The following is an 18,895-nucleotide window of genomic DNA, read 5'->3' as shown; positions in this document are numbered from 1 at the left end:
TGTTGCTGCAGTGTTGGCAAATAATGATGGCACTCTCCACCCCCTCATTGTAAGGGGCAACGTACACTGAGTATGTGCAACTTTGTCTCTCCACCTCCCTCCCTATATAGTTGCTTCAGTTCCCATTGCAAGGCATCTACTCCTCCTATTAAAGTTTGAGAAATAAAAGTTTTCCCACAGCCCTCTGGAGCATAAGAAATGCTTTTGCTCTATTGTCATGGCAATCAACTGCATGAAGGATTTCCTCAATTATTTCCTATCACCCTGGATTTGCCTGGGCTTTCATAGAACGCCCAGCCTCTTGTGCTATTTCCTCCTCCGTTGGATCAAATTTTGCTGGCCGGGTAATCCCACAGACTCATTTGTTAAACCTTGTGTTTCCAAGATGTCACTTTAATTCTTTAAGACCGTCTTGCTCTGTGTGTGTGTGTGTCTGTGTGTGTTTGTGGTGGTGCAGGGAGAATATCTCACATCCTTCATTTCTCAAACTCAACAAGGACTCACCTGCATTTGCTGGTGGTTGTTTAAAGACAGAGATTTATGCAGACACCTGCTTTGATCTGAAAGTTGCTGTTTCCCCCAGGTTCTTTCCCCATCCAGTTTCTCATTGACTGATTCCATTCTCAATAGGCCCTCCCTGGACCCCAAGGTTGTGGACAGCTGCCACCCTGTTGCAAATATCCTTTAGCTGATCCGAGGTGATTGAGAGGGTGGTGGCTGGCCAGTTGCAGGGATGTCCGGCTGGATGAGCCCATTCCTATCTGGCCTCATGCCTCAGCACAGAACTGAAACAGCTTCAGTTACCCTGATGGGTGACCTTTAGTAGGAGACAGCAGGTGGCGCTGTGGTCTAAACCACTGAGCCTCTTGGGTTTGCCAATCAGAAGGTAGGCGGTTCGAATCCCCGCGACGGGGTGAGCTCCCATTGCTCTGTTCTTCTGCCAACCTAGCAGTTCGAAAGCATGGCAGTGCAAGTAGATAAATAAGTACCATTGTGGCGGGAAGGTAAACGGCGTTTCCGTGCACTCTGGGACTCGTCACAGTCCTCTGTGTACCAGTAGTGGTTAAGTCATGCTGACCACATGACCTGGAAAGCTGTCTGTGGACAAACACCTACTCCCTTGGCCTGAAAAGCGAGATGAGCGCAACACCCTATAGTCACCTTGGGCTGGACTTAACTGTCCGGGGCTCCTTTACCTTACCTGGTAGAGAGACAACTATGCTGTTGATGTTGGAAAACCTCTTGAAGACGATTGGTACCAATAACCATGGTATTCTCCTAGAGAGAGTCTCTGTGAGTTGGGAGCACTCAGTGCTTCCACTCAGTGGAACCCAGTAGTTCCACTCCTACTGACTGGACTTCTACCAGAGAGTAGCTTGGGAGGACTTTGGCTTGACCACTTGGCAGTCCTGCTGTGGGGTCCTGCCAGGTTCCATCACCTCCCAGTCCCCCATGCTATTTAATATCTATGCAGAACCACTGAAAGGAGACACCCAGGGATTTGGAGTGTGGTTTCACCAATACTGTATACACATTACTCCCAGCTTTATCTTTGCATCTGAATCAGGATAAGCTGGGCAGCTGCTGGACCAGAGCCTGGAGGCTAGAGGAAGACCAACAAACTGAGACTGGGTCCTACTAAGACAGAGGTTCTGTGGGTAGGTAGTTTCCAAATCCAGGTACCGGAAGGATAGCCTGTTCTGGGTGGGGTATTGGGGTAGTGCTCCCCTTGAATGAAAAGGTGTATAGCTTGGAGGTTCTCCTCAAATCAAAATGGACACCAAAAGTCTAGTGGCAAAGAGCATCGTGGTTCCCCCGGTGTATTTATCTCAAAAGTCGGTGTTCCACAGTTTCGTTCTGTGAAAATAAAATAAAATAATTGCTGAGATAGCCCTATTTGTGGGCTGGAGAACACATTTCAAGGTTGGTAGTGCCTCCTTAGAATTGTGGCTAAAAAAAACGTAAAATGGTACAATCTAGGTTTCCGGATTCTTGGGTTTAATATTATTATTATTATTATTATTATTATTATTATTATTAGCAATAGATATAGGTCGTCTCTGTTTTTTAAAACTATTATAGTATTATTGTAAGATACTTATCTTGATAGAAGAACTTCCCGGATCATTCACTTTATGCGTCAAATGCATCGTCTAAGGAAGCTAATAGGTAGAGCCTAAAACATTATAAGTTTTTAAGATTTTTTATTTTATTTTCTCTGTACAGTTTGGGGAAGGGAAGCAACAATTGATGTAAATGAATTATTGGTATATCTATGCTTATTTTTAGTGTTTATATGTATCTCTATTGTTGCACTCTTTTCTGTACTTTTTTGTATATATATATATATATATATGTATGTATGTATGTATATATATATATATATATATATATATATATATATATATATATATTTGCTTTCGTAGATTTTCACGGGTACAGGAATGCAGGTTTTGGTGTCCTCGGGTGTCTTCCCGTGTAAAAGTTGGGGTGTCTAGGCGACGTTTCGACGAGGTCTCACTCGTCATCTTCAGGCTGGTGCTTTCGGCTTCTTGTTACTGGAACAGAGCAGGATCTCAGTGTTTGAGTTCCTATAAATACTGTTGAGGGGGTGTGGTGTATAGCCTCCAATGTTCTGGGCAGAGAGGAAGTTCCCAGGCTAGTGTGCCTTTTCTTCTTTTGTTCCTTAATTACTTGAGGGATATCTTGAGTGATTTCTTGAGTGATATCCTGAGTACCACTTAGGTGGGTCATTAGGTGTGGATTAGTTGCTAAAGTCTTTGTGTCTTGACCTCTTGAACTTTGTGAAGAGTTTTTCTGAGAAGATGGCTGTACTGCACTTAGTTGTGCTCTGGCTTGGCTTCGTGTATAGGGGCGAGCTGTGGTTTTGTGGCCTGTGTCAGCCAGATCTGTGTAGGGATTGCAGGGGGGTGCAGCATCCGGAGGTGCCACCATGGTTTGGCTACTGGATGGTGTCTGTAATTTATCTGTGGAGAGGGTCTGGGTTTGGGTCTGGTGTGGTTGATTGGTGATAGCGTTCTGTGTGCCTCTGGATCTGGTGTCAGTTTTTGTGGGGAGGGCTAATTTCCAGATGTCTGGCAAGCGGGATGTGTCGTCACGCTTGTTCATGTTGTGAGGGTGTTTCTCTATCTCGATGGCTTCCATGATTATTCTCTTGTGGTGATGTTCCATGTTAAAGAGCAATTTGGAATCTGCAAAATTAATTTCGTGTCCTGTTTCTTTCATGTGTTGGAAAAGAGAGGAAGTTTTTTCTTCTTTTTTGACGGCATTCTTGTGTTCTGCGATACGTGCATTTATTCGTCTGTTTGTTTGTCCAATGTACGTGGCTGGGCAGACTTTGCAGGGTATTTCATAGACCCCTTGGTTTTCCAACTGGATTTTATCCTTGGGGTTTCTGAGGATATTGGCTATTTTTTGGTTGGTGCAAAAGGCTGTTTTGATATTGTGTTTATGGAGGATTTTGCTAATTTTATCTGTAGTGCCCTTGATATAAGGAAGGAGGGCCATGCCATTGTTTTCTTCTGTGTCTTGGTTTTTGGGGGGTGTTTCTTTTTGGATTAGCTTCGTAACCCTGTTTTGCTGGTATCCATTGGCAATTAACACAATTAACACATTTGAGAGATTCTGTAACTCAGTTGTCAAGTGGTCTTTGTCAGCCAGGCGTTTGGTTCTGGAGATGAGAGTCTTGGCTACGGAGTTTATTTGTGCAGGGTGGTGGTGTGATTGTGCATGTAAGTAGCGGTTGGTGTGTGTTTTTTTCCGGTAGATAGTGTGTCCTAGGGAGCCATCAGGTTTTTTGTAGATTAGGACGTCAAGGAAGGGAAGTTGGAAGGGAACACTTTGAAACCAATGCTTTAGACAAGTCAGAACACAAACCCAAACTTTGGCTCAGATATGTTGACGACACCTTTGTAATTTGGCCACACGGGAAGGAAAAACTGGATAGCTTCCTCACACATCTCAACAGCCTACACCCCAAAATACAATTCACTATGGAAATAGAAGCCAACAACCAACTTCCCTTCCTTGACGTCCTAATCTACAAAAAACCTGATGGCTCCCTAGGACACACTATCTACCGGAAAAAACCACACACCAACCGCTACTTACATGCACAATCACACCACCACCCTGCACAAATAAACTCCGTAGCCAAGACTCTCATCTCCAGAACCAAACGCCTGGCTGACAAAGACCACTTGACAACTGAGTTACAGAATCTCTCAAATGTGTTAATTGTGTTAATTGCCAATGGATACCAGCAAAACAGGGTTACGAAGCTAATCCAAAAAGAAACACCCCCCAAAAACCAAGACACAGAAGAAAACAATGGCATGGCCCTCCTTCCTTATATCAAGGGCATTACAGATAAAATTAGCAAAATCCTCCATAAACACAATATCAAAACAGCCTTTTGCACCAACCAAAAAATAGCCAATATCCTCAGAAACCCCAAGGATAAAATCCAGTTGGAAAACCAAGGGGTCTATGAAATACCCTGCAAAGTCTGCCCAGCCACGTACATTGGACAAACAAACAGACGAATAAATGCACGTATCGCAGAACACAAGAATGCCGTCAAAAAAGAAGAAAAAACTTCCTCTCTTTTCCAACACATGAAAGAAACAGGACACGAAATTAATTTTGCAGATTCCAAATTGCTCTTTAACATGGAACATCACCACAAGAGAATAATCATGGAAGCCATCGAGATAGAGAAACACCCTCACAACATGAACAAGCGTGACGACACATCCCGCTTGCCAGACATCTGGAAATTAGCCCTCCCCACAAAAACTGACACCAGATCCAGAGGCACACAGAACGCTATCACCAATCAACCACACCAGACCCAAACCCAGACCCTCTCCACAGATAAATTACAGACACCATCCAGTAGCCAAACCATGGTGGCACCTCCGGATGCTGCACCCCCCTGCAATCCCTACACAGATCTGGCTGACACAGGCCACAAAACCACAGCTCGCCCCTATACACGAAGCCAAGCCAGAGCACAACTAAGTGCAGTACAGCCATCTTCTCAGAAAAACTCTTCACAAAGTTCAAGAGGTCAAGACACAAAGACTTTAGCAACTAATCCACACCTAATGACCCACCTAAGTGGTACTCAGGATATCACTCAAGAAAACACTCAAGATATCCCTCAAGTAATTAAGGAACAAAAGAAGAAAAGGCACACTAGCCTGGGAACTTCCTCTCTGCCCAGAACATTGGAGGCTATACACCACACCCCCTCAACAGTATTTATAGGAACTCAAACACTGAGATCCTGCTCTGTTCCAGTAACAAGAAGCCGAAAGCACCAGCCTGAAGATGACGAGTGAGACCTCGTCGAAACGTCGCCTAGACACCCCAACTTTTACACGGGAAGACACCCGAGGACACCAAAACCTGCATATATATATATATATATATATATATATTCCTTTTTACTTTTTGTTTTGCTTTTTGTTTATGCACAATCTGAATAAAAAAGTATTGGGGGAAAAATTCATCGTCTAAGGAAGCTAATAGGATTATCCCCACACCCCTTTAATTTAGGAAGGTTTGTGATTTTATTCAAAGTTATGCTGTTGGGAATTAGAAAGTGTACACAATGGGAGAAAGCCAGGTTGAATTCAATAGGGTTTAACCTCTTGTGTAAACATGCTTAGGATGGTACTTGGAATGAACATGTAGATTTCGTTCACACATCAGTCCTGTAAATTGGACAGGGTGAGAGACGGTGAGACCCCTGTTAGACTTGAGAAGGGATTTGAACCCGCTTTCCACTCCAGGATGTTGCCTGCCTTTCCTTGTAGAGCCATGCAACTAATATTTAGTCAAACATCAGATTATCCAAAATATGAAGAGTCAAGTCCTGAACCTCCTTCACTGGCAGTCTTTTGCTCAGTAAATTCATATTTGTTTCACACAGCATGATATTATTCCTTTAAAATGGTTTTCTAGTTACTAGGCTAGCAGGCCTTCGAAACAGCATAACCCACTACTCAGAAGTAAGTCCCACTGGACTCAAGGAGACTTACTCCCAGGTAAGTGTGAATAGAATTGCAACCTAAATTGCTGTGTTTTGTACCTGAGAAATGCAATCCTTCCTCCAGATGACATTAATCTCTGTTTTGACTGCTGTGTGGTAAGAATATTTGAATGCCCTAAGTACACACTGAATATTGTGACAATCACTAGTGATGGGGTTATGCAATTCCCATTCCCGTTCTATTTTGTGAACAGTGAGTTTGAATTTAATATAATTTTAGGATTAATAGTAATGTTTAGCCTTAAACTGCGTGTGCTTCCTAGTAATCTCTGAACTAGCTAAATTCCAGTCTGGAGATAATGCAGACCAATGGTGACAGTGGTGGTTTTGTGGACATCCAGTAGTCTTGTTGGAATAATCCAACAGGCCTAGATTATTTCCGGACTTGGAACTCCACACTAGGTTCTTCTTACCCCAGACATTGTAATTGGGGGGAAGAAAGCTGTACTCTTCCTCTGCTATGTGGAAGTAAAGTCCATTAATAACATGCATGGGCTCATTTATTGATGCATATACCTGTTTACCAATGCCAGGATGTCTGTGTTATCAACAGTTAACTGGATCTTAAAATTATTGGAGTGGTTACTCCTAATGATATAATCATCATCTGCATTTTTCTGCAACAGCACTTTTCTACATTTTATTTCCTTCTGACTGCTGCTTAGGATAACTTTATACATCTGATGAAGTGGACTTTAATTCACAAAAGAATATGCCACAATATTTTTAAGTGTTTGTTTGTTACATTTATACCTCACCTTTCCTCCAAGGAGCTCAAGATGGTGTACATAATTCTCCTCCCTATTTTATCCTCACAACAACCCTGTGAGGTAGGATAGGCTGAGAGAGAGCAACTTGCCCAAGGTCACCAAGTGGAGATTTGAACCCGGGTCTCCCAGAACCCACTCTAACACTAAACCACACTGACTCTTTTTAAGATGCCACAAGACTCTCTGTTGTTTTTGCTGCAAAAGACTAACATAGTGTTGTAACTATTCCTTTTGGGAGGGTTTCGTTTTTGCACCTTTTCTATCTATTTCTTTCCAACTTCTGATGTATTGTCTATTCCTACACACTTGCAAGCGGACTGAACACCACTATTTTTACCTCAGATGAGTTGAAATGTCACACATGCAGGCTGAATTAAACCAAAAAAATCTACACAGCATCTTCACCACCACCAAACAGCGGAAATGTTTGTCCTTGCTTCTAAACCCACTCTTCCACCCTTGCCTGGAAACCCCCCATGCTTTCCAATCTTTATTATTATTATTATTATTATTAAAGTCAATAAGTGAATCCGCAAATATGTTTTCCTCACACGTGCTTAAAATCAGATTATTCCTCCGATATCTGATTCACAGTTTAGATTAAGGCAGGGAAATATTTTATAATTAGAAACATTTCCTTCCTAATTCAGATTCTGTGGAAGATAAACATTTATTTAATAGCTCCTTCTCCCAGCCCCAGCCCCTTCCAAAAAGACACAGGGTAGCAAGGATTTTTGCTGCTGTTGATAAAAACAATCTCCTAAGGAATATGGTGGGAATCAGAAAGCTCTATCTCAGCTAAGCCAGCTGTTGGGATAAGTTTAACTGCTCACTTCAGATGCTCCATTTTCTCTGAGCTGTTTACAAATGGTGAAGGAGGAAAAAAAAAGGAGTCATAAAATCTCAAGTCATAAAATACTCAAAACAGGAGAATTTGACACTGAAGTGCACCTCTCTCTCTCTCTCACACACACACACACAATGAGGAGGAGGAGGGAGAGGGAGGGCGGGGGGAGGAGAGAGAAAAGTGAGCTCACGTTCACACATTGGTAAAAAGGCTGGTCTTGCAATGCCTTTGAATATTTTACTTTTTGTCAGTTTCCCTTCAGAGTCATACACGCACACACACAAACACACACACACACGCTGAGCTGAAGTGAACCACAGCAAGGGGCTGCACTGGAAGATCTGAAATCTGATCACACACAATCTCTCTCTCCCCCTGATTATCTCTTATTACATACCTCTCTTTCTATATAGACAGACACACATACAGAGAGAGAGAGAGTGAGAGGAAGCCAGGAACAGTATCAGCCATACCACCCACAAACAGAACACCTTATCTCTTTTTGCTGGATACACACACACCCGCACGCACGCACACACACAAAAAGGACACACACACACACGCGGAGAGAAAGAGAGACTCTCACAAACCCCTCTCTTTCCTCCTGGCTTCCCTGGAAGATTTTGCTGGCTGTTTTTCATGGAGAAAGTCCAAGGAGAAATGGAGATTGAGAGATGGGAAAGAAGCGAAGAGATGTCAGACGCAGAGAAAAAGGTGATTCAGGAGACATGGAGCAGAGTCTACGCCAACTGCGAGGACGTTGGGGTCTCCGTACTGATCAGGTATGTACAAGAAGCCAAAAAATAAATAAATATGCAAGCAAAATCGATCAAGGTCTGGATGGCAGCAACTGTTTCCCTCCAGTTGATCAGTTCTGGCTGGGAATGATTTCACTGCCTTTTTGATTTCAAGATACCAGAGAAGGGGAAACAGCAGGAGGAGGAATACCTCTGTTGCTGTAGTTGATGAGAATCAGTATTTCAGCCAGAAAAGTCATCTTATCCTTGTGCAAAGGGGAGGGGGGAGGGTCGAAGGAAGGGATTCTGTTCTGTGGTTCTGATTTAGCTTTTTGCTAATGGAATTAAGCATACACCAGATTCCTGGGTGAAAGAAAGCAACTTGTGAGCCAAGATAAATCCGAAACAGGGCTGCTGAAGCTTGTCAGTACCATCTGCTCATCAGCTGGGCTGCAATGTCAGTATAAAAGATAATGCTGAACTTGTCTCCTGGGGCTGGCATGAAGGTTGCCGGTCCAGAGGGATGGAGGTCCAGGAACATTTAAATGCAAGGTGCCTGCACAATATTGTGAATGGTTACACAGCAGAGGATATTGAGAGTCACAGAAATCTATCTGAAAGGCAGGTGTGTTTATATGGGGCTATCCAGGTGGAACGCATAAGACGAGAAGCATAGATTTAAAACGGATGTGGGTTCTCACCGGTGTGATTGCCCATGCCAGGAGAACCATTCATTTGTATTTAGCTTATTTTACTTCAGTGAGAAACCCTATTTGTAAATAGCCCCCAGGTAAGTGTCATGTGGTTTGTGGCTTTCCCCCAGCTATAATGTCTCTTCAGTGTTATTTCCATAAGTGGCCTTGTTTTTTTATTCTGAAACTGCCCAGGACTCTCTTGGGCATGTCACAAATGCACAAAGAGAGAGAGAGAGAGAGAGAGAGAGAGAGAGAGAGAGAGAGAGAGAGAGAGAGAGAGAGAGATCAGTGCAGGTAAGAAGGGAAATCAGGCCTGAGATGCTGGTAAGAGACGGGAGGCAACAGCAACAAGCAGTTTTGGAGCTGATTGAAAATGCCTCTTTGGGCTTGGATTCAGAACTCCCTCTTCAAAACACAACAGGGGTACCAATATTTTCTCCTCCTCGAGGCCTGTAATAGTTTGGCTTGGGGGGGGGGGAGAGTTAAGTGGGAAAGTGATATAGGGGGAATGATTAACCCCCTCTTGCAACACTGTGTTCCAGTCTAATTCAAGGCCTCTCATGGCTGCTTTTAAGTTTAAAAAGGCAAACATTGGGAGATCCAATCATAGATCTGCCATATCACGTGTAGGTAAGTGAACCTGCCCCCAGAGATAGTCACTCACCCCCCCATTTATCATACTGATTCGCTCTAACCCTACTGTCTTCTGGGCTGCTTGAAATGTTTGCAGAACTTCTTAAAGGAGTAGTCTTGTAATTAATTGACTTTAGCTTGATGAAGAATGAGGAAGATTTTAGACCTTTGCCCGACAGCTGCGCATATCTATTCAAATGTGTGCTGATGTTTCCTTTTCACCTTTCCCCTCCTTTAAAGTTTCCTATCAGAGTTTTTCTGTAGGAAACTGGAGATGATGTTAGAATAGTCCTTCGCTAAAAAAACACACCCTCCAAGGTCTACAATCTTTTACAGAGATAAACGGTGTCATTGCAATTGACCAAATGGGATAAAAACAGAACTGCATCCCAAACCTTTACGCAAGTTCTCTTTGAAGCAAAATACAAATATATCCAGAAATGGCTCCCTTGAATTCACACAGAATTACCCTTTTCTCCTTACTTATCATAAAAATAAATACATTACGCAAGTTAAATTGTTTGAAACAAAGCATATCCCTTCATATCCATGACATGAAAAGTTTTGCCTGCTAAATATCTTAAGTTAAATGCACTGTTGGTGCTTATATAAAATGCTGATGGTTTTATTATGTGACCTGGCCTGAGACCCCTGGGTATAGGGCGATATATAAATTCTAATAATAATAATATAGCTAACATTTACAAAATCTACAGCTTCATAAAATAGAAAAACTACCCTATTTTTGTTTTTGTTTTTCGTTTTGTTTTTAAAACACCCTCACAGCCTTGAAAATTTGCTACCATGCTTTTTTCTATCGCTCTCTCACAGAGCAACCCTATGTAGTAGCCTCTGGCACACATATAACACTCTGGTGAAAGAAAGCCTAATTTCTCCCCTACAGCAAACCCTCCAGACCCACTTCACACACCAACTTGACGCCATGCCCTGGTGGACTTGTTGATGCCTTCTGATTCCTGACGGGGATGATGATGGTCACTAGGACAACAGGCGAGACCCCCAAAGTAGTTCCCACAGTGAGCCCCACATGGGCAGGTTTCTCCCAGGCCAAGACCAGTGGCTTCGGCAGGCCAGCAATGTGGCACCGGTAGCAGTCTCTGACTTGGGGGTCAATGCTGACCCAGGCATGGTAGGTCCCATCAGAATTGGGAGCAATGTCCCTGGATAAGGTGCCATTCTCCACGGCCTCCACATCCTTCCTCCAGGTGGTGTCGCTCTCTTTAGGGGTTTGGCAGATGAGGGATTTCCACCCAGAAGTTCCTGCTGTGTCACCTTCACCACTGAGGGATTTGTCCTGAGCAGAACCTTCTTCCCATAGTCCAGGTATTTCTGCAGTCACTCAATGCAGGTCTCCTCCAGGTAGCCCTTCTTGTACTTGTTAGTGGCAAACTCTGTATCCAAGGACCGCTTGGTGATCTGGGCCTCCGTATCAGCTGCCGTCCAGGTGAGGGTGTCCTTGTCAGAGCTGATGAAATCCCCCACCTCCCCGTCATGGGCATTCTGTCAAAACTCTCTTTTGCTCCCATCTCGCCTCAGCCGTACATGAGCTGCAGAGTGTGGAACCCTTTGCTCTGGTTGTAACTATTCCACAAATTCTCCAGGCTGGCTTTGAACCACTGCTCCCAGCCATACAACATTTGGGTATATCTTTCCCAGCACTGGGCATCATCCTTCTCCACTTTTTGCCAATTATTTTTTGTTGATTTTCCATTAAAAATTGTCATCAAATTAATACAAATTTAAAAGCTGACTTCCCACCCCCTCCCAGATGTTCCTTCTTTTTCCCTCCGTCCATTGCTGCTCCAAACACATTAGCTTTTCCAACTTTCATTTCATTATTTAATAAAATTAAACCAAATCATATTACAAGAATATTTTATCTCCCATCTCCCTGCACATCAGCTGTACAAGTACCAATTTCTGCCAAGACGCTTATATATTATTATAACCTATCCACAAAATAATCAGGTAGAGCAGATTCTCTTTTATCTGTCTATAATAATCATTAACCAATAATTTTAAATCACTTCCCTCTGATAACCTCTCAGGTAAAGCTCTTCCTGAGAAAAACAAATCCTACTTTCTCTTTTTAAACAACCTTTCCACTTTTTGCATCCAGGGCACTGCAAACTTTTTCCTCTTGTGTATCACTGTCATAGTAAGCAATGGGTTGGTCATCCATATATGCCATAGTGGGCATACATGGGGCAGCCCATGGCAAGGTTCTGACGCAGGAGTGTAAAAAGTACACCTGAGGTGTGAGGAAGAGACAGCACAGCACAGTGCAGTGCAGCAGCAGCAACAGGATCGAGGAGGGCCAGCGGTGGCCTTGCATCTTGACAAAGTGGAGTGTGTGTGTGTGTGTGTGTAGCAGTGTCGTTCTTAACCCTCTTGCTGTGCAGTTGTCCAGGGTCCAAGGTTCTGGGCTGCTGACTCGCTGACTCACAGCCTCAGGTTCCCGCCTTATGAAAACACCAAGCACACTCAGATTACAGGAAGACATATTTGCCCATTCATACATACCAGTATATCCCACACTGGTAGAAGAAAATGACATGCCAGCTTCTTAATTTACACAGATTCCTGGGTATGCATAACAGCCATCTTTCAAACATGGAATCACTGAATTGTAAAGTTGGGAGGGACTGCGAAGGTCATCTAATCCAACCCCCTGCAATGCCGGAATATTTTGCCCAATGTGGGGCTCGAACCCATAACCCTGACATTAAGAGTCTCATGCTCTACCGATTTGGGGCTATGATCCATAGGCCATAAAATACATAACACTATCCTGCTGGCGCACCCTAGCAACAGTAGGGCAGACCCAGTATTCCATTTCCAAATTCCTAGATTCTGGATTCCTAGATTCTTATCAGGCAGCTGGTTTTCACTGACCTGAAGTCAGTTACAGCAGCAGCAGGTCAACTTTATATTTCAGTATGGCAGGTCGACATTAAATGCAGATCCATGTGTGACAGACGGCAAAGGAAGCAATACAGATCCCCTCTGGCCACGAGAAGTGTGGTTTGTGGTGGAGTGCAAAACCGAAGCATATGCTCATAGTAAAGATGTCAGATTACCCGCTTGCCATGTGCAAGGAGCAGTGAGAAAGAGTAAACGCAGCTGCCCTGTGGAGAGCAAAAACACTGAGCTCCCCTTAAAGGCTCTTTCAAAAGGAACAGTGGAGGGAATGCTAGGGAATGTGTGAAACCTCTGTTCTTTTTCTCCTCCCCATACTAGATCTGAGCCAGTATTTCTCCCTGAACATTTTCCACAAATAAGGGTGGAGAATTTTGAGAGGTCGTTTGTGTGCACCTTGAAGACCTCATGCTCTCAGTTGCCTAGAGAAAGTATCGGTAGTATCTTAGATACTCTTAGTTGGTCTCTAAGGTGCTACTGGAAGGATTTTTTTTATTTTGTTTAGATATTCTTGCTTTTCTGAATTACTTCTCCTTCCCTTTTCCCTCCTTTTGAAAAAAACGTCATGCAAACAAGGCACTTTATAGAGTGAGCTGGCACATGTGGATGTGCAGATACATGTGCCGGTTGTGCAACTTCCATTCCATGTTGCTGCCATGCCTCGAATCATAAGCGCATGTGAGAAACCATAAGCGCATATGAGAAGGAAATCAAAGGTGGGTCTGTAAGCAAACACATGCACTTGGTTCAGTGCGAGCTATACGTAGGGGAAAAAACATTGTTTAGCTTGTTTGTGATTCATAACCCATATATGGCCCAATCCTGCTCTAGCTGCATGTAGTTACACGTAACTAGTTGAGCTATTTGTGTATCGGAATGCGTATCAGAATGCAGCGTTGATGGATATCTGTACCCAGATGCTCATTCGGCCTCTTGTGTTTCCCCTCTCCATTGAACATCCATATGCCAATTATTTAGGCATAATCCCCCCACAGGAAAGTAAAGGAGATAAAATGCCACACCAGGAAGGTCCAGGATTAGTGTCCACACCAGTGGCACAACGATATCCACATGATAAATTGAATATGGCAGATTGCTGCAGTGTCCCTACCTCTTTGGGTCTGCTATTATGCCAAACCAATGGCAATTAGATTCATAATGCACGAACAGTTGATACTTGTAGAGAATGGACAGTGGATTTGTTGAGTGCCTGTACAAAACAGCTGCAAAATGTTATTACAACTTAGCTGAGGAAGTCGGAGAAAAGGAATAATGGTACAAAAGAATGAGCCATGGAGCTGGAAGACAGAAGCATTGTCGCGTACCTTGTTTCTTACAGCGCTCAAGCTGAAATTTCCAAGCAGGGGTCCACACGACAGCGTTTTAAGAAAGATTAAGTGATCATCAACTGCTGTTCGTGATATCGCTCAACAGATCTAAACATCACTTAGTGGGGAAAGGAGAAGGAACAAAAATTTGCGTCAGGGGATAATCTGCTCTTAGTTTAGATTTCTCAGATATAGAAGAGGAGCTTTAAAAAATAATTTTCTCCTTTACCTCTCACAAGACTAAGTCCTACGTACAGCAGCAATGTTATTTCTGGGTCATTGTGTCAACAGGGAAACCGTTCCTAACTAGAAACCAGAAGTCAGGAAAGAAGGTTTTTCTGCTTCCCAGTGTACGGCTAGGTGCTAAATGCGGCAATGTGACAGAGCAGAGAGATGTTTGGGTGCTCAGCCACAACATTTGAGCTGAACCAGTACTCCTCAGCCAAGCTTACCTCGTGAGACTTGTACCTTTGACACTGAAAATCACAGTAGAAATGGCTCAAAATATAATAAATCCTGCTAAAAACAGATACGTTTTTCAAGTTTGAGAGACCTACAATCCAATTCCAAATATAGTTATTGTTACAAAGTGAGGCCCATTAATTCCAAGTGACAGAATGCTAAGAAAGCTGAAGTTGTGTGTGTTCCACAACTAAGGCCAACCATTTTAACGGCTTCTTCGGGAATCTTTGTGTGTGCATCTTGATCTTGCGAATGCATTCAGCGTGATTCCAGAACAGACCACTATCCAAGTGTTGAGGTGTCTTCACAATTCAAGGCTTCCAAACCCTGGCTGAAGCACAGACTGAACATATGATGAGCCATGCACAATATCAGGGTATACCTGAATATTTGCCAAATGGCAACTGCAAAAGATCCGTCTTCTGGTTGGTTTGGGGTGGGGAGAAACCGTTACCTCTGCTGATCAAATGCTGTACAGTGGTACCTCTGGTTACATACTTAATTCGTTCCGGAGGTCCATTCTTAATCTGAAACTGTTCTTAACCTGAAGCACCACTTTAGCTAATGGGGCCTCCCACTGCTGCTGCCGCGCTGTTGGAGCACGATTTCTGTTCTCATCCTGAAGCAAAGTTCTTAACCTGAGGTACTATTTCTGGGTTAGCGGAGTCTGTAACCTGAAGCGTATGTAACCTGAAGTGCATGTAACCGGAGGTACCACTGTAGTTTGATACTGAAGGGCTTTTTCATCTAGCTGAAGAAGGCTGAGCAAGAAGGGATTCCAATGCAGCCCTCACAACCAGTCAAAAACATCAAAAGGTATACACTGAGCTGGCCCTGCCAGGTAGCAGAGTGAAGAAACCTGCTTCTGGTGGCATCATGAATGTCTGTATGTGTGTACACTGGATAATAGATGAAGGCAGGAATTGATGTGTGAATGGTGCAGCAAGGCTTTTTATAATGTTGGTGCTGCAGGAACAGGGCCTCCACTTCAAGTAGGAAAATGCCACACTATGGCACTGGGCATGGCTACTATCTATAAAGCATTTAGACTGGCAGTAGTCCTGTTGCCTTTCAGATCTTTCCTGGGTAGTAAATCAGCACCAGTTAAAAACACGCCTATTTGCCCTGGCTTTTCATGAGTGTTAAGGTACCAGATTTTATTCCCTGCTGCATACTTTTGCTTAAGGGGGAGGTTTAACTGGATGCTTTTAATTGTTGCATTTGAGGTTTTTATTGTTGGTTTCATGTTGTAATCTGCTCTGAGATCAATCTGATGAAAGGCGGGGTTATAAACTAAACATATAATAATAATAATAATAATAATAATAATAATAATAATACAGTAAAACATATTAACACATGGATTGTGTTCTGGCACCATGTTCAATGAATTCACAATACTATTAATATTATTAAACAGTATTTCAGTTTGAATGGTCTTAATAAACTAATACTTGGATGAAAACGTAGGTTGATATCTTTAGACTAGTTGCTCGGAAGTAAAGCTAGATAGGGATTACACCAGAGCAAACTACAGTGGCCTTCAAAAACAACCTTCAAAATAGATGAAGGCAGGAATTGATGTGTGAATGGTGCAGCAAGGACATTCAGTCTACAGACGGAAAAGAATACATCTGGCAATGTAACCAATATATCTTTCCATGAAATTTAACAAAAGCCTGCTGCCAAACAGCACCGTTTGTTTGCAAGGGAAAACAGGTAGGGTGAAGTGATCCTCCCATGCATTGATGGCCTCCTGTTTCACTGTTGGCAAGATGGAAGATGTTGCTGGAGCCAGTTTTTCTCTCCTTCCTTCGCGCGGACAATGAGAGGGAACAAAATATGTCAGACCCAGGGCTGGTGTAGAGCTGTGCACTTTCTGTGGGCACATCAAGGAAACAAAGAGACTTTGGATGAGATATGCCTGCACTCACCCCCGGCATGCATCTTTCCTCCAGCTCCGCTAGCTGCACATTGCCGGCAAAACATCTATGCCAGCACAGGGGATTTCCGGTGGGATAGCTGTCGTCCTGCTGGCATACCTTCATCTCTGCCGGTGGAGCAGTGCTCATGCCACAATGCTAAGGGCCCTGAACTTTATAGAGAGTACAGGGTCGCACACTCAGTGTGTTAAGTCAGGCTCACTTCGTAATTCTACTTCTTGCGCATGGAGCAGCAAAGACACTTCTTATCAAAGAGCTTGTAGAGAATAATGGAAAAGGAAACAGACAATAAGCAGGTGTTGTCTTATTAACCAATGCTTCCTATAAAATGTTAACACTGATAAAAATCCTAAGAACACAAAGGACTGATCATGGGCATCCACATACAGTGGTACCTTGGTTCTCAAACTTAATCCGTTCCGGGAGTCCGTTTGACTCCTGAAACTGTTCAAAGACCAAGGTGCGGCTTCCAGTTGGCTGCAGCAGCTTCCTGCACCCAAGCGGAAGCCACTTCAGACATTCGGCTTCCAAAAAATGTTTGCAAACCAGAACACTTACTTCCGGGTTTGCGGCGTTTGGGAACCAATTTGTTCGGCAACTAAGCCATTTGAGAACCAAGGTACCACTGTAGTAGGTTTGTAGCAGTAATAGAACAGGCACTATTCTTTTCATTGTTTGTTGATGCTGCTTTCAGTGTTCCACTTTTGCCCACCTCCGGAAAATGTCTTGCAGGCATCCATGCAACTGAGAAAATGTCTTCTTTTTCTCTCTCAGCCTTTCTCTTTCCAAACTTTCTTTACTTGACATTCCTGCTCTGCTTGCCCTCACAATAGCAATCCTGTGCATTCTCTGCAACTAAACTGCACCATCATCTCCCGAAGGAGACCTGGGACTCAGCTACCTTAGTAAAGAAAAAGCATTTTAAATATGTTATAACACTGTGACACCAGATGGCGCTGTAGAGTTCTGTTTTCCGCCAATGTGATTTCCTGTTAGGAGGTTTACAATGCGTTTTCCCGAAACTTTTTTTTGATGTGTCTAGATCCAGCCCCAGCGACGCTTCATGCATATGTCAAATGTAGCCATGTTTCACAGACTGGAGAGGAGCCAAGATAGCAACATTGTTTAAACAGAGGATTCAGGTATACAGTAGATATATCTGTTGCCCAACCTTGTGTCCCAGATAATTGGTAGAAAGCATTATTAAAGCCAGAAGGATTCAATAAATGGAAGAAGAAGCCCTGCTGAGGAAGAATCGGCTTAGCTTCTGGAAAGGGATGTCCTGCTCAGCCAACTTCTTGGATGCTCGCCTTGTTCCCCCAAAATGGCAATTTTTGAAACCAGTCCATTGGACTATAAACCTGCCTCTGACTCCTCTCGTTTTCTTTTCTGCTTTGGTCTTGTGTACATCATTTATCACCTATTATTTTTTTAAGATCCCGTTTGTTTTCCTCCAAGATGCTGGAGGGGTTTTGCAAAGGGTACTTTCACACACCCATGCAGTCCTAATAAGTCACTGTATGACAGGAAGAGGCCAATGAAGGAGACTGAGGTGGAGGAGAGTGGGAGAGGGAGGGAAAGGAAAGGAAAGAGCACAAATAAATCCTAATTAGGGAACACTTCCCAGATCCCTTCCTAACCTCCCCTCCCCTTTCCCCTTCACTTTGGAGCTACTCTGGTCAATGCATGTGTGCCCTCAAAGCAGGATGCATGTGGTTTGAAACTAATAGTACCTGTGTGATAGCAGCTCTCTCACCCAGCTGGCTCCCTCACTCGTCTCATGCCTGCACATTTTGCAGCTGGATAATTGATCATTGCTTCCCTCCTGGAGAACTAGGTCATGTGGAGAGACTGTTGTGAAGGCACGTCGAGAAGAAAAGCAGTACTCAGAATTGTATTCGGCTGGCTTTTGCAGCTTGCCTCTCTTACCAGTAAATAATTCAACAGCTCCACTGATGTACAAATTTTGGGAGAATTTGTGGTCCGTGTCACTCGCTGTATCATCTGCATTTGAGCAGGCCATAAGTGATCACAAGAGAAGCAGCATGTTGCTGTGCTAAGGCCCTGGGTTCAAATCCTTATCAGCCACAGAGTTACTCGAGGTCTGTCCAAATCTTGTTGAGCTATAGCTCCCTGACTTATATCTCATTTTCCTAGCCTCTAAAGCAGCAGTTCTCAACCTGTGGGTCCCCAGAAGTTGTTGGACTACAATTCCCATCATCCCTGAGCTCTGGCCTTGCTAGCTAGGGGTGATGGGAGTTGTAGTTCAACAACATCTGGGGACCCACAGGTTGAGAAAGGCTACTCTAAAGGCTAGTGGCTTATGATATATTCCCCAAAAGCAGCAGCAGCAAACCCATACCCAAAGTTATTAAAGGAACAGAAGTTTCAAGGTATCCGTAAGGAACCACGATTATCCAGATAGTGACAAGGTTTTAGAAGCATTTCTCCGCATGGCAAA

The 18,895-nt window shown here is 43.5% G+C and overlaps 1 protein-coding gene and 1 pseudogene across 4 annotated transcripts in view; one reads left to right on the top strand and one right to left on the bottom strand.

The window, feature by feature from the left end:
- Positions 1–7,886: 7,886 nt before the first annotated feature.
- The window catches only part of CYGB (cytoglobin), a 56,870-nt gene continuing 45,861 nt past the window's right edge, over positions 7,887–18,895 (top strand). The window contains exon 1 of one of the 3 annotated variants that reach the window (XM_081898059.1): positions 7,887–8,478. In XM_081898059.1, coding sequence (XP_081754185.1) covers positions 8,336–8,478 — 143 coding nt within the window. In that variant the 5' untranslated portion in view covers positions 7,887–8,335. The remainder of the gene's footprint in view (positions 8,479–18,895) is intronic. The other 2 variants (XM_081898061.1, XM_081898060.1) reach the window with 2 other exon arrangements.
- Positions 10,660–11,973, bottom strand: LOC309359208 (major histocompatibility complex class I-related gene protein-like; annotated as a pseudogene). Its single transcript has 3 exons — positions 11,881–11,973; positions 10,936–11,264; positions 10,660–10,897 (listed from the first exon to the last, which is right to left on the bottom strand). The product of its transcript is annotated as a major histocompatibility complex class I-related gene protein-like (transcript).

Source organism: Podarcis melisellensis (genome assembly GCF_964234715.1).
Source record: "Podarcis melisellensis genome assembly, chromosome: 2".
NCBI lineage: Eukaryota > Metazoa > Chordata > Lepidosauria > Squamata > Lacertidae > Podarcis > Podarcis melisellensis.
This window is presented reverse-complemented; position numbering and strand designations above follow the sequence as displayed.